Raw genomic sequence first — 15,218 nt, 5'->3', positions numbered from 1 at the left:
TTGAAATTGAATCCCAAGTCATAATATCCGGCATTCCCATGCATACCACAGCGCAGTAGCGCCAGATTTCCCTCTAGGTAATATTATAGGTGTTCTGTGGTAATATGATTAGAAACTCTATGCTTGCGGCCACTTGCGGCCATAGAGTTTCGTTATAGTGAGAAACTCTATGCTTGAGGCCAAATGGCACACAATGAAACATGCGATGAAACTTGACGTGAGCCAAATCGAGCCGCCGCTAGAGCCACTGACGGTCTCTGCGGTCTTGGCCGCCATGTTTTGTGGCTGACGGTTTCGCTCATGGGCGCGATGTTTGTAAACACACGGTGAACAATGATGTTGCGCCACTAAATTACAGAAGATGAATTCCAGTGTAGTGGTGCTCGCGCTATTCTCCCGTTTCGTAATATTTCTGCTTCAGGTGAGCTTCGTCACGCCTCCTGATCGCAAAATTAACGATCGTTATGTACAATACAGCAAATAAACGGTACAAATCCTCGAGCAGCGCCTGCCTCGAGTAATCGTTCTTGTAACGGTAGCCTCACGAAACGCTTTTGAGTTTCTTTACCTAGCCAGTCAAGCCTGTGAACTTAGAACCGGTGGTCAATTGCTTGTATCCGTCTTGTTAAAGCCTGTTTCTGTTTGCCGCGAAAATGCGCATGATCGCGGTGTTATAACCACCAGTCAGAACTTTGCCTAGTGAGCCATCCTTTGTGGAACCAAAGAAGGGAAGCATTCAGGCTGTTATGGCAGTTGCGAGTTGGGCAGAGGCGCATCTTGAATTTTCGCGCGTTCTCTTTGACTCGTGCTTCGAAAAAGAGCAGCATGTCCAATTTCCTCTTGCCAGGTGGCCTTCAACTGGGCAGTGCCTGACCACAACGCGGACGCCTTTCGTTCACCCTGGCCCGCGAGCAGGGACCTGGGAGACCGCCTCGTCTCGTGGCTCTTCGGTGGCCTGACGCGCTGGGACAGCCAGTACTTCTTGCACATCGCCGAGCACGGCTACACGTACGAGCAGACGTTGGCCTTCTTCCCGCTGTTCCCGTGGCTTGTCCGTCAGACCGCTGACGGCCTCGTCGACCCGCTCACGAGTGTCTACCTGTCGCGTCACAGCGTGCTCGTTCTCAGCGGCGTTCTCGTCAACGCGTCCTTTTTCGTCGTCGCCGCTGTGGCTCTGCACCGTCTGACCCACCAGCTCTTCTCCAAGGAGCACGCTGACGAGGCGGTCCTCCTGTTCTGCTTCAACCCTGCCTCCATCTTCTTCAGCGCCTGCTACAGTGAATCCGTATTCGCAGCTGTCAGCTTCTTGGGCCTACTGTTGCTCGAGCAAAACAGGCCGAATCTGGCGACGCTGTTCTTCTGCCTGGGCGGCCTGGTTCGGTCCAACGGGTTTCTGTCGGCTGGATTCCTGCTCTATTCCGGCTTCGTCTGTGGGTTGACACCTGTCAGGTCGGTCTTCAGGGCGGCGTTCTGCTTCCTGCCGTTTCTCCTGTTCCAGTGTTATGCGTGGTCGCTTTTCTGCATACCCGACTACTCCCAGAGATTCTCTGCTGCAATCCTGAATCAAGCAGCTGAGTCAGGGTTTAGGCTGGCCGGCCGCAATGCTTCTAAGTGGTGTTCGAATCTAATTCCTTTCTCCTACGGATACGTCCAGTCACACTACTGGGATGTTGGTTTTCTCATGTATTATCGCCTGAAGCAGCTGCCCAATTTCGTTCTTGCTTTGCCAGTTGTCATAGTTATCCTGCACTCCTCGGCCTCTGCCCTAAAGCGCTGCAGTGACAAGCGACACATTCCATACGTTTTGCATGCTGTTGGTTTTCTTGCTATCACAGTTCTCTTTGCAAATGTTCAAGTGGTGACTCGGCTGATTGCTGCTTCAAGCCCAGTGTTGTATTGGACAGCGTTTTTCGGACCCAGTCGAGTCGAAAGAAAGTTTCGCTCAGTTGTCTGGGCAGATGTAGCAGTCAACTTGTGGCAAAGTGATACTCATTCAAAGCGTATTGTCACATACTTTGTGGCTTATGGAGTTTTGGGGACGGCTCTGCATGTAAATTTTTTACCATGGACATAAAAAATTAAGTTGCATGTTTCATCAAAGAGTTGTGATAAGTTTTACGTCATGATATGTTTATACTTAAAATGCCGGGGATGAAACCCTCTCATTTTACGTCCTTACTATGTCACAAAATCCTCTGTGATTTTCTATAATCAATACCGAGCAAATCACATCTAACATTTCTATGAGGTTTCAGGTTTCAGGGTGAGTTCCACAGAATTAGGCAAAGTGCAAGAAGTTGCATGAATGGATAGGTTTCCCATTTAATTACAGGTTGTAATATAGCTTCATTGACACCTCTAGTACCTGCTAAAATATTCTTGTCAAGGAATTCTGTTCAAGGTTATCTGAGGATGTGTATTGATAGCCTTTTCTGGGGCCAGCATTGTTGCCAATTTTTGTTTCAGCTTTTAGCTCACTGAAGACGCAGGGACAGTTTATACAGACGTAGATGAAGCGCTCACTTCCAACAATTGTTTATTTTCACAAGCATCACACACATATATAGGAGATAAACAACAGCTTGCGCAAGCGCATTTGTACAATTTCATAAATCGTGACATGAAGCATGAATTATCTCAAAGCAGCAAATGATGATAAAGCCAAGTTGAGAAAGTGCGAAGTCGCAAGATTGAGATTAATCTGTACTGCCATCCCTGCCAAGCCACTCTTTGCATGTGCTAAAGATAATCCAGTCCTTTTTTAGAAAGGTCAATAGATGGCACAGTAACGCATGTGTCTCCCAAACTAGTGACCTTTGTCGCTTCTGTGATTTCGCATGTCGTTTATGTGGCACTTCCTATTATGCAGTACTGTGTGTACTGGCGGCACTCACATGCACAGTTTTGGCAGTGAAAGCTAAGATGGCCCGTACCATGATTTCACATATTGTTCTGTTCCCACAACCAGTCATTCGTGCATCGTCCAATTTGGCTGATGTATTTTTTCTCACATGACAACGGCAGCTCATAAACAATGTTTGTCTCACATTTAACAAGGCCTTATTCGTGGTTTTTCTGGCAACCCAGCCTCCTAGCACTGCAGTAGTTGGCCTTGCACATCTGTCTAAACTGTCTGTCTGCCCCTGTGTCTTTTGTGTGCTAAAAGCTAAAATAAAATACCAACATGCTGAAACTTATCTTTCAAATTTGTGCCAAGTTAGCATGTTAATTGCAGGTCATCATTGACATGGTTAAAATAATGAATTGCTAGTATTTCACTTGACAAGTTATAGTAAAGTTACATTTGTCTTGACAACAGAAGCTTGTATGTTACTTATTCCAGTAACAAAAGTATGATAGTCTGTACGATGTTGATAGAACACCTAGGTATTGATGTCCATTGTTATATTGGTCTGCGGAAAGGCTTGGGACATCCTTTGTGCTTCTGTGTAATATTGTGGCATTTTATGCAGCCAGTAGAATGCGCACTACTTTAGAATGAACATATACATCTGTGTCTCATCTAAAATACTTGGCCCTGAAAAAAATATTCTTGCTTGGCAGCTATTGTGCTATTGTTTCAGCAAACTGTTCTTAAATTCAACATATTTTGATTATTAAGTACAATGGTTCCGAGCAGGTGTTGTGTGTGTGTGCAAAGAAATGAGGATGTGTTCTCAGATGAAGATTCTTATAAGCATGCAGACTGGTTAGCATTCCATCTTTTATGTGCCAAAAGACTCGATGTAGCCAAAGAACACTAGTCATTGCTGGCATGAGCCCAAGACAAACTTGTGATGGTGATTGTCTTCGTATCTACTCGTGAATAAATTACTTCGTACTGGATATTTTGTGTTATCTCGCATGGAAAACTTGCCCAACACAGAAGTGAGAAAGGAACTGATGAGGGATTTTGTACTGGAAAGCTGGAGTGCGATATCTCCCAACAGCTTTCCTGGAGTCATGTAGTACTGGTATCGCATCAGTAGGACAAACTCTCCCAACAACCAATCTAGCCCGAAACACACTAGTACCATAGTATGTGTGCACTATTTTAAGATTTACAAGTTTGGAAGAATAAGTACTGAATTCATGTGCTGTGTGTGCGAATTTGAACAGCAATAGCCTGTACGCTTTGTGCCTTTGACAACGACCTTAGTGCAGGATCTCCGAGCTGTTTTACAACTACAGCTGCTTTACAACTACGTACAATCTAGTTCAATGGTTGCACTAAGCTCCTTGTCAGGAGTCAACCTGGTTAGGCTTTGATTACAACACTCATCACAAGAATTTCCCAGTACTCTCTGAGCAGCCAGTAACACCTGTCAATGGAAAAGAAGGGTGCTGTAGTGAGTGCGTGAGCTAGTTGGTTGATATTCATTTTGCATGGCAAACAGTGCAGACAAACAGTGCAGACGGTCGTACAAGCTCTATACTGTTTGTATCCATCTCGTCTCATTGTGTGCATAGTTCGCCATGTTGAACACCAACCAACTAGCTCAGTTTCAAAATTTCATGAAATTTGTTTTACATTTTAGCAAAACAACACAGAGTTGAGAAATGCGAGCCTTCATGCCAACAGGTGTTGGCTTACAGCTGAGGTTTATTTATAGCCTGAGAAAGGTGGTGATGCGTACAACAACAAACCAATGAAATGAAGCACTGCCGTGTGGTGCTGCAGTTCATGTTCCCTCACTGCCTTTGCAGCAACAAATATTGTTGGTGTGATAACCTTTGCACTGTAAGAAAACTTTGTACTCTTTAGGGCTTATCTTTACTCCAAACAATAATCGTCATCTGTGCTGTGTGCCTTTCTGTTACTTAACGCTGCTCACTTGGCACTTCCAGGTCACGAATGGCGTGCATGTTATTGGCATGTGCACTCTTTTTAAGAGAGAAAGTGCAAGCAAGATAGATGATGATCATTGTTTAAGGACAAGATACATCATAGAAAGTGTTCTCTCCTTTTGTATAGGGAAGATGCACCCCAAAGGGCGTAACCAGTTTTTTTAGGGTGCACCCAGGAATTTGATTACCATCTCTTTAAACTGGCTTTGAATCCTTCCACGTTGCCACACCTTACTCCGAGTCACAGCCTTGTGTCTGATTAGTTTGATTGGATGGATGGCTTCATTATTATTTGAATTGCATGTCTCAGTGCATTACCTGAACTATGAGAAGTGCTGCGATGGCAGACTCTGGATCAATTTAACCGCCCAGAGTTCTTTGACATATACCTAAATTGGCGGTGTATAAGCAGTTTTGCATTTTACCTCCATCGGAATGGCGCTGCTGTGGCCGAGAATCGAACCCTCGACCTCAGCAGTGCTCAGCAGGAGACTGCCATATAGCCACTGAGTCACTATGGTGAGCACTCACTATTTTTCAATTTCTTTCCCATATAGACTGTCTGATGCCTTAATCCAGACCAGTATAAGTTGCTCATGGCAACATAGTTACACGCTCATATACCGTAGTCATATTTTGTCGTCGATATACAATCTCCACTCAACGGCAGGCAAGAACTCGTGACTCAAAATGATATACATACAGCAGACCTTAAATGGTTACATACAGCAGATGTAACCACAAGTTACTAAAATACGGTGAAATATATCAAGAATGTTTACATTACTGAACTGACTGTTTATTGAAGCTTTGCCAACTTTTTTTCTAGGGATGCTGTGATTAGGCACTCGCTTTATAGTCACAGCAATAATGACTTGTGTCATAGACAAAGAGAAATGTTTATGATGCTCATTCATGAAATATTCATGAAATGGCAGCTGAAATTTCAGTTTACAATATAAAGTTGATGTCACTTCTGTGCCAAGGTCAGAATAATGGACAGGTCTGAAAGAACCATCCACAATCATATTCATATTCTTTTTGAAATCAGTTATCCTACACTAGATACAAATCAAAAGTGATAAAATTATTAGTTATGATAGTTGTAAACAAGTGCGAAAAAAAAAATTTGACATGATAAAAATCGTAAGTGTTGGCAGATATCAATGTGTACAGCTAAGGCCCTCATTGAGCAGTCAATGCCATGAGTGCCTCCTTTCTCTAAGATTTTTAAATAAAACAGTAGTTCAGCTGCAGGTAACACTTTGAGTGCTGAAATACGGAAATGTGCAGATACCTGCCAACCTGTGAACATTAAAATTTGTATATCCTATGGACACACTACCAAGGAGGAGGTGATAGCACACGTTTTTTAAAGCTTGTTTAGACTTTTCAGGGATATATAGACCTTTCATTAAAGATAATTTACCTTTAGACACATCACACAAGCAGGCAACACACTGTTTTTAGATCAGTGACTTCTTTGACAACTTTGGTGATGCCATTGCTTGCTTCAGGAATTTGTCTGTATAAACTTGCTCAATACAAATACCCATCTTGTATCCCTTCAACATCAGAATATTTCCAACAGACTGTCCAGGAATCAACAAGCAAACTTTTTGCAAACAGCATTTTCCTTTTAGACGACGCAAGATTCCTAATATTGTTGAATGAGCTCAAATTTGTAAACTTTTATGAAACCCAGCTATGAAACTGCATGAAGCGTAATGAATGTGATTATAAAAGAAAAAGTGCAATGCCTTCCTGTTCAAAGCCTGGTCAAGGTGCCTATGGCTATTTATGCATAGCTTGTAGAAATGGTACAGAAACCACCAAACATGTTTTGTTGGCATTTCACACTATCTAGAGGTAAAGTCTGTTTCCCTGCCCTCTCCCCTTCAAAACATTGGGTTTCAACTATAGTATGGGAAAAGTGAATAAATCTGTCATAAACTAGTAAATGATAGCTGCAAGATTTGTATCATAAGTAAGGAAAATGTAAAATGATAAGAACATTACTCTCTTACGATATAATAGTTGTACTTTAAATTATTTAGTTTTTTAGCACAAACCATGGACCTCAAGGAAACATCACAGCAGAAAGGTAAAAAAAAATAATGCTTAGTGGGACGAGCCATCACTTCGCTTTAAAGAGGATGCTTGTAAAATTGCTCCATCTATCGGCAATAACCAAAACTGCACAAGGAATGTCTGCAAAAAAAAACTTTTATTACTTCTCTTCATCATGATGTGGCACACGCATACCAGAAGAAAAAAAAAACAGCAAATCAACATTTCTCGCAGGCTTCCATGTACGCATCTTTATACATATTTCTCCACAGGCACACGCGCAGCAAGCATATCACACTTTCAAGGGGGAAAAAAAAACAGCACTAAAATAACTTTTTTTTTTCCAGAAGAATATTTCGAGAAAGTTAAAAGAAACATGCCACGCATGCGGGGGGAGAGCCCGGGGCAGCGTCACGGCACAATCTTTGACGATCCTGGCGTGTTTTTTAACAAGATACAACACACACCAACCTGTGAAAAGTGACTTGGACGACACAAAAAAAGACACACATAGGCACAGCTGTACAATGACAACGGCACACACACACATGAACCATCTGCTTACAATTTGTACAGGGTGGGAATGGAGGGGAAAAAAAAAAACTAAAACAAAAAATAAACAAACACCTCAAAAAGCTGCAGTACACGGCACTGAAAAGCATAAATTATTTCCCTCTTGCGCGACACTTTTTTTTTTAAATTCCCACTCGCGTTGCGGCGGAGTTCGCCCGTCCGCGATTGAGGTAAAATTCGCCCGGGTTCCCCTCACCTCGAAAAGATCCCCTCCCGCGGCAGACTGCTTATTGCTTTTCTGCTGAAAGCAATTGACGCGGCGAACGACGCAGTTCGCAGGGCGTCCTTCGACAAAAGTGCGCCTGCACCTCCTTGCCTTGGTTAGCAGGCGCATATGAATTCTCAGCACCCCCCCCCCACCAGAAAATACGAATGAAAGGGAATGCCACCTTTCAAAAGCGTACGTATGGGGTGGCAGGCAACGTCAAGTTAGTTGAAGACGATGGGAAAGACAAACAAAAGTACTTAAAGGGGGAAGAAAAATGAAGCACCTTGGAGATAAATCTAGATTTGGCACACGGCTGCAAAAGACACACTGCGAACAAAAGCGCGACGTCACACGGCCTGTCTCACTTGCTGGAGGCCGACAATGGTCGAACGACGCGTCTTTTTTTTTTTTTTTTTCTTCGTCGCGCGTTGACGCTACCCTGTTGCTTGATGGGGAAAAAAAGTGAAAGAAAAAAAAGTAACTTGGAGATCAAAGGGACAGGCGGGCGGAAGGAAATAAGGTGATGATGTAGTATTATTCCCATACTTTGCGAAAATGAGAGCCCATGTGAGATGAGTGGCTGGCAATTAAGAAAAGAAACCACAGTGGGCTTGAATGGAGAGCTGCCATTGACAAAACCTTTCGATATATCTGTCAACCGCGACGGCCAATGTGACAAACACAGTAAGGTGCCAAAAAGAATGTTTTAAATAAAGAAAATTATGTTCCTCATGCAATCTGAGCTATTTGTTGAGCTGCAACACTGCCAATATTGCAAAACAGTAGGAAGCCTTGCAAGAGCACCCACTTGGTGGCTGCCGTCAAACCCGCAATCTCCGATCATTCGCCCAACGATGCACATTGCAATCAACAAAACGCGCCGAAACCTGCCAAATGCAATGCTTGGACATCGGAAAAGAAGGCAAACATTCTGCTCTTCCAAGAATTGCAGCATGGCGTGATGGACAGCACCCAGCTCCGTGAACTCAATAAACGTGCGAATTTCCAAGTCCTGACAATAATTTTATGCTGCAGGTACTACACAAACAATAAAGAACGCGAAATCATGTCCTGCGAACACGGTATGACTGCCTAAAATTTTCAATAAGGCTTGGCTCGCTAAAGGAATGATACTTCAATGTACCTTACAGAGCACAGAGCGAAAAACTAAAGATCTGCCGTGTCCAATTCTACCGTCTACGTGATTCACTAGTATAGAGATCAGCTCCCCTTTGATTTATAAATTATTCACATTACAGGCAATGAGAACGGCAAATTTGTATAGCATTAGGCTTGCGAGTTTCCTGCAATACGAACCAGACTGAAGTGTGGCATTGCCGTCTATGAAAGTTTCATGGTGTAGCCATTGCGGGCGTGTCAAGATGCAAGAAGATTTGGCTCCGCTTAATTTTGTCTAAGACATGGCATTGACTGCACAGATCAAGCCTTTTTGGAATTAAACCACCAAAGCAAATCTTGAATTTTTATAGCACATTCTGCATTGCTTGCTCATATGTCACGTGTTATTGAAAATAAGTGGAAGCATTGCCAATCAAAGTTAGTTGCAAGCACAAAAATTCTCTTCTTTCGAAATTCTATGACCCACAGATAGCAATGTGTGATGTTCAACAGGTATAGCGGCGTCGCTTTTCATTCCAGGCAGGTGTTAACAGGTACACAAAGATATGAGATAAAAAAAAATTGTTTAGAACATTCGACAAGTGGGAAAAAACGAGACAGGGAAAAGATGTGATGACGCTGGGGACAAGGCAAGCTCTCTCCCATTTTGAGCATTTTTCTTGCATGTGCGGGCCATTATTCAAGATGAGCCATGAAAATGATGCCCACTCCTGATCGTCCATTTTTTATTTTTTTTGCACTTCCTCTGTCATCTTCCTTTCCTGACTGACAAAAAGAAACCAAGACTGGGTCAGAAAATCACGTATTCCATTAGGCAACAATGATGGGAAGAGAGCCATGCACCGTGGGACATTGTGTGTATGCCGGGAAAGGAGGAAAGAGAGAATGCTGCAACTAGAAGGAAATGCAGTCTTTGCAGTGCCTTGCGAGCTTTGCCATGAGGCCACACAGCGATTTGTACTAGTAGACATGAGTGTCAGTTGTACCTGCCCACTTTCTACTTATGCAGTAAATCGCATGGTAGAGTGTATAAGCGCGACTGGACGAGGACGTAGAAAGAAACAGGTACACAGACACAGCGCTTCACTTCCACTTGACTCAGTGAAGTGCTGTATCTGTGTTTCTGTTTCTTTCTACGTCCTCGTCCAGTCGCGCTTATACACTCTACCATGGATTCTAACCAACTAGCCCGCCAACGTGTTTTAACCAAGTAAGTCGCAAAAATGCTACACGTATACCTGAAAGCTTAAACGTGGTGGGTTGGAATACTGCGTCAGTATTTTTAGATGATCACTTTCGAGGACACTTTTGACTTTCACAAGAATTCAGGGAACTAGTGCCGGATGTGTTGGCGTCCACGGTTGGTGACAACATTCCTGGCACTGTGTTAAGAATGCTGTCACTCGTAGACGCTGTTGAATCCAGCGCCAGTCATGCGGAATCTCGCAAAAGTGAACATTCCTGAAAGTGCTCACGTGAGATTATGGCCCCTGTCCTATAAGCAACCTTTCTTTTCACTAGTAAATTTGGCAACAAGTACCATACTAACCCTAATTGGCTGAAGCTATCCAGGTGTGGGCGCCCAAATTATTGCGTTTCTGTGTTCAGTTAATCCACAATACGTGTTCATAGAGACAAGTGAGAAGGGTTGTTTAATAAAAGCCTTCTACTACATCGCCTTGATTAAAACGCTAAACCTTCACAGCCCATTTCTACATTTGAATTTTCAATGATTGTTGAAAGCGCATGTACGCCAGTGGTAATAAACAAACTTAGAATGCACAAAATAATGCGTGATGTACACACCCCACTGCTACAGGAATAATGTGTATGGAAGTAAAGACCACTTATTAATTAGTTAAATAAATGCTGACTATTGCAAAGGTGAGAAATTTTGAACAAAGCCAACCCTTCCAGGTGTACAAGACTTGAGACTGCACATCCTTCCAGCTACGTTGTATGGGAAATACTGTGTTGATGATGGTGAGAAGAAAAAAATCAACAGTGATAGGGAGGGCATAGAGGCGTGTTGCTGATGCACCTGCAGTCGTATACAGCGCAGTTTCTCTGCCTTGTCAGCTGTCCGACCGCAGCAGAGGTTTCATTCCTGTTTTTTTTTCCCTTAGAGCTCCATGGACGGGATCTCACTTGTGAGGAACACAGAACAACTTTGTTTTCAATAATGAACTAGCACAATGCTCAACGCTTCTTAGCTTGACTTGAAGATAAGAAAGAGATAGATAAAAAAATAAAAAAGCTAAAAATAACGGTAGAGACCACAGTGAAGACGACGACGGAGACTTCTCTTTTTTATGATAAATAACTTAGGCTTATGGCTGACGTGATGAGTGACGTATCTTGTTGTATTTTCACTTTTTTTTCTTTTGTTCCTCATTCTCCTCTCGGTTGCACTATAAAATTGAGCAGAAAAATCACTCCCCTTCCAATTTTGCATGGGTAAGCAAAGATCAGGTCGGGTGGCATGGAGTGGGGGGAAGAAGAAACGAAAACAACTCGTGCTTGTCAAAATAAAAAGAGAGAAAAGGGTTCTCTGAGAACATCGTTACTACAGTGGGCCGAAAATGTGCGTAGAGACTCTCTCAGCACAGCGATAGTTCTCTCGCTCTTTCTAAACACAACACCTGCTTGGCACTGAAAGAAACAAGCTGCACACTCGTCTTCCATGCGAGACAGGTTTACGTTACCACAAACATGGCACACTATAAACACATCTCGAGTCAGTGGGCGAGGTATAAGGGGAAAAAAAAAACAGAGCAAGCTGCCTTACATAAAATGACAGAAGCAGCCGTAAAGAAAGTCAGCTGCGTGTGTCCCTTCCCAGTGACCTATGGTATCTAGCTGCGTTAGCACACAACTGTTAAAGAAAGATAATCTTGCAAGTGCTATATGGGTGGGCCCCTTGGCAAGTTGGCTTTACAATTTGCCCACGGAGGCCGTTCTGCCAAAAGCTAACTAGGTAAAAGAAGTTCAGCATCTCTTGGCAAAACAACCTTTTCTTTCTGCATCTTCCCCCCCACTATATTTATATATATATATTTTTTTATTTTCACCAGTCTTGTAAAATGTGTAAACAAAACTAATGAGGAGCACGGTACCAGGAACAACTGCCAACAAAACGAGAAAAACAACAACCAGTGAGGGGCCCCATCAACACCGAAGCCACTGAGAAAAGGGGGGCCAAAACACTTATGATCTCAAAAAAAGATGGCACGGACATCTGAGTGCTGGTTCCTCTTCAGCACGACCGCTGTAAGAACAGCACAGTTCATCGAAATCACATCTGTCCTACCGAGATGAAGCCATGTGCCTCCTCGATGGTGGCACCAAAGAAACACGTGAGGCGGGGGGGCTCCGCGGGCCACATCGAGCCTTGTTGAGCAAAAGAAAGTCGGCTGCAGTCACGCGCACAGACAAGAAAGAGGCCTTCAAAGTTGTGTTTTGGAACCTGAGCACTCCCTGTCCCACAGTGTCCACAGCCCCCTCGAGGTGCCCCCAAACTGTGCAACCCACCCGACCCGTGTCACGCGTGTGGGAAATGGAGTCACGCACCGATGACTCGGGCTTGGAGAACACACAACTGCCGAGAAAGATGACGTGCGCAAGAGAGGGGCCACATTTTTCCTTCCTTCCTTCCCCAACTGACAGGGTGAGAGAAGCGGTCAAGTCACTTAGGGCCAAAGAACCCCGCGGCAGCCGCTGTCGCGCCTGTGGGCCCAGACGTTGTCGCACCCTGGCTCCGGGTATTTGTGGCGTAGAGCTGCTGCTGAAAGTTGTGGAACTGCACCGCGTAGTTGGGGTCGGCCGTTGTGGGTCCATAGAAGGGGCTTTGCTTGTAGCTGAATGCCTGGCCAACGGTCGGAGGTAGTGGCTGCGACACCACGTCACCACCCGCACCACCTCCGGGAGAGGCTGGCCGCAGTCCCTTGCCCCCCTGAAATATGGCACCCACAGGCAACCCTCCATGCTGGGGCCCGTTGGGGCCGCCGCCATATGCTTCCATTGGGGGCAAGCCACGCGCTCCCGCGTAAGCCCCAGGCCCGCTGGGCCCTCCTCGCATCATCATGACGGGACCTGCCCTCTGAGGCGGTCCCGATAGCGGGAAGTACTGCAGGTTCTGCGTGGGCACCTTTGTGTCGAGGTTGGCCAGTGGCGTCGTAAAACGCTGGAGGAACTCCAGACTTGGTGCTCGGTGCGGCGGCGCTGCCACTGGGTTCTGAGGTCGCGCAGGGAGGTACTGGATGGTGTTGGGGGCACCGAGTTTCACTTGCACGTTGGCTCCACCTCCGAAGGAGGCAGCCGCAGCTGCTGCAGCAGCGGCAGCAGCAGAGTTCGCAGAGCCACGGCCTCGTGCACGAGGTCCGGGTGAGTTGCGAGCAGGGGCCATTGCAGGGTATGGTGCTGCTGCTGTGGCAGCCCCCCTTCCGTGAGACATCATGGGTCCACCGCCCCCACCACCCATGAACTGTGCCGAGGCAGGCTCGAGGGGCACCATGCAGCCGGGACTTCCGCGATGAGGTCCGTTGAGTGGGTCCGCCGGTACATCTCCTTTGCCGCTGCCATCAAAAGGGGGCGTCATCTTCTGCAGGCTCTGGATGTGAGGCGAGTGGGGAATGTCGCCAGCATAGCCACCGCCAGGCCGTGGGAAGCCTGTTGCGCTCATCATTGGCTCTCCAAAATCACGCACTCCCGTTGCTGGCCCCCCCTGAGAAGCCCCAGGAAATGCAGCCCCCTGGTGCGGCGGCATAGCACCAGCAGGAAAGCCCTGGTGGTGCGGTGCAGGGAAGCGGCCCTGCTGCGATGGGTCCGATGGGTCTGGCTCGGGCCCTATACCGACCCTGCACCGCGGGTCCATGTAGCTGAAGCCTGGTGCTTCGTGCGGTGCCCCTCCTGGGAATCGTGTGTCATAGGGGGGACTCGTTGCAAAGCGTGGGCCCCCCGTTCCATCCGACATGGACGGACCCATGCGAGGAGTGGCGCCTTCCATGCCCGACGAACACGAAGAATGGTACGATCCCTGGGAATTCTCCGAGGCCAGGCTGGGGCCCATGTCCAGAGGCGGGATTCTGGAATTCATGCAAGCAAGTCCATGAGTCTCAACACAGACTCTCATGCATCATATACAAATTTTCCTGTGCTGTAGTAAACAAGGCAAACAGACAAGCACAAACACTTAAGCGTGAACAGCACGAAAAACAAGGTGCAGTAATCAGCCAGCTAACAGATTCATGTGTCTCTACAGATAAAGCATAACATGTACATCCAGGCACATACAGAGCAAGCATATTCAGCGTGTCCAGCTTTTCTAAATAGTGTTCTGGAGTTTGCATTGCCACAGCATAAAACTGTTACAGCCCACAGCACATACGTCCTTGAAATGCTTTTAGCGGAGTGGTTAACAACCCGGATGTATAATGTGGCATCATCTCATGGAAAGAAATCAAAACACTTCTGTGCTAACAGAGGCATCTACCGCAGGCCTCAAGGGTGGAAGTGGCGCCACTTGTTCACTGGTGATAGCACTGGCAACCACACAGGTGCTATAACGAAGGCCACAATGGTGGAAATCTCGTTTTTAGCTGTTCTCCATGCGGCACACCATGTGCACTACGCCTATTTGGATGATCTGGACCGATGGCCATTCAAGCATTGCCATCTTATTGTTGCTGTCAACATTTGCACGGCCCAAGTCAGCGTGAACGTGGCACGACACGTCGCTGTCATGCAAAGTTACAAAGAGTCGCCGATTACTATGCCATTATTGAGAGACCACAATTTGTCAATTTGTGTTCGCTTCATTTACATTGTTACTAATAATGGTACGTGATGGTGTTCTACCTTTCAAACTCTGTACTTTTTTAGCGGAAGCCCTGAAGTGACAAAAAAAATGTAGCTTTACAGCTCTTGGCACGCGTATGGCAGCAGCTGTAACAGCAAGACTTTTGCAAAATGCCTGCATGCCGCAGTAGTTTCTGCGTCCAGCCATCTAGAACGATTTGCTATTGTATGCATAATTTCACCTTGCATATGACTTCATTATGAGGAGGTTATCTGAATTACAGAGCAATAGACTTCTATCATTTCATTCCAGTTAATGTTATTTTTTTATTAATTCAATCCTGAAGAATTCCTAGCTAGTGCTCTTATTTTTATATTGGTCAAGACATTCGTTACTTTCACTTTGATTCTAAAATAGGCCCTCACCAGATGATCTGAACTGGACTGGTCAAGCACATACGCGCCGACCTACAGTGGTAATCTTGATGGCTGCAATGTCTGTACGTCTGTGTTGGCAGTGTTCCAAGACAGTGAACGCTTTGAAGACATGTTATCTGCCACCAAAACTGCCAATTGTTGGGTT

General features: G+C 45.5%; 2 protein-coding genes across 3 annotated transcripts in view; one reads left to right on the top strand and one right to left on the bottom strand.

The window, feature by feature from the left end:
- The first annotated feature begins 247 nt into the window (after window positions 1–247).
- PIG-V (phosphatidylinositol glycan anchor biosynthesis class V) lies at window positions 248–3,848 on the top strand. Its single transcript, XM_050186414.3, has 2 exons — window positions 248–421; window positions 848–3,848. Exons 1-2 carry the CDS (start codon window positions 362–364, stop codon window positions 2,072–2,074), a joined length of 1,287 nt encoding a protein of 428 aa, XP_050042371.1. The 5' UTR covers window positions 248–361; the 3' UTR covers window positions 2,075–3,848.
- Window positions 3,849–7,056: 3,208 nt separating this feature from the next.
- The window catches only part of LOC126539534 (uncharacterized), a 174,860-nt gene continuing 166,698 nt past the window's right edge, over window positions 7,057–15,218 (bottom strand). For both annotated transcript variants that reach the window (XM_050186406.3, XM_050186410.3), the window contains one exon: window positions 7,057–13,923. In XM_050186406.3, coding sequence (XP_050042363.1) covers window positions 12,525–13,923 — 1,399 coding nt within the window. In that variant the 3' untranslated portion in view covers window positions 7,057–12,524. The remainder of the gene's footprint in view (window positions 13,924–15,218) is intronic.

The sequence above is a fragment of the Dermacentor andersoni genome, chromosome 11 (assembly GCF_023375885.2).
Source record: "Dermacentor andersoni chromosome 11, qqDerAnde1_hic_scaffold, whole genome shotgun sequence".
NCBI lineage: Eukaryota > Metazoa > Arthropoda > Arachnida > Ixodida > Ixodidae > Dermacentor > Dermacentor andersoni.
This window is presented reverse-complemented; position numbering and strand designations above follow the sequence as displayed.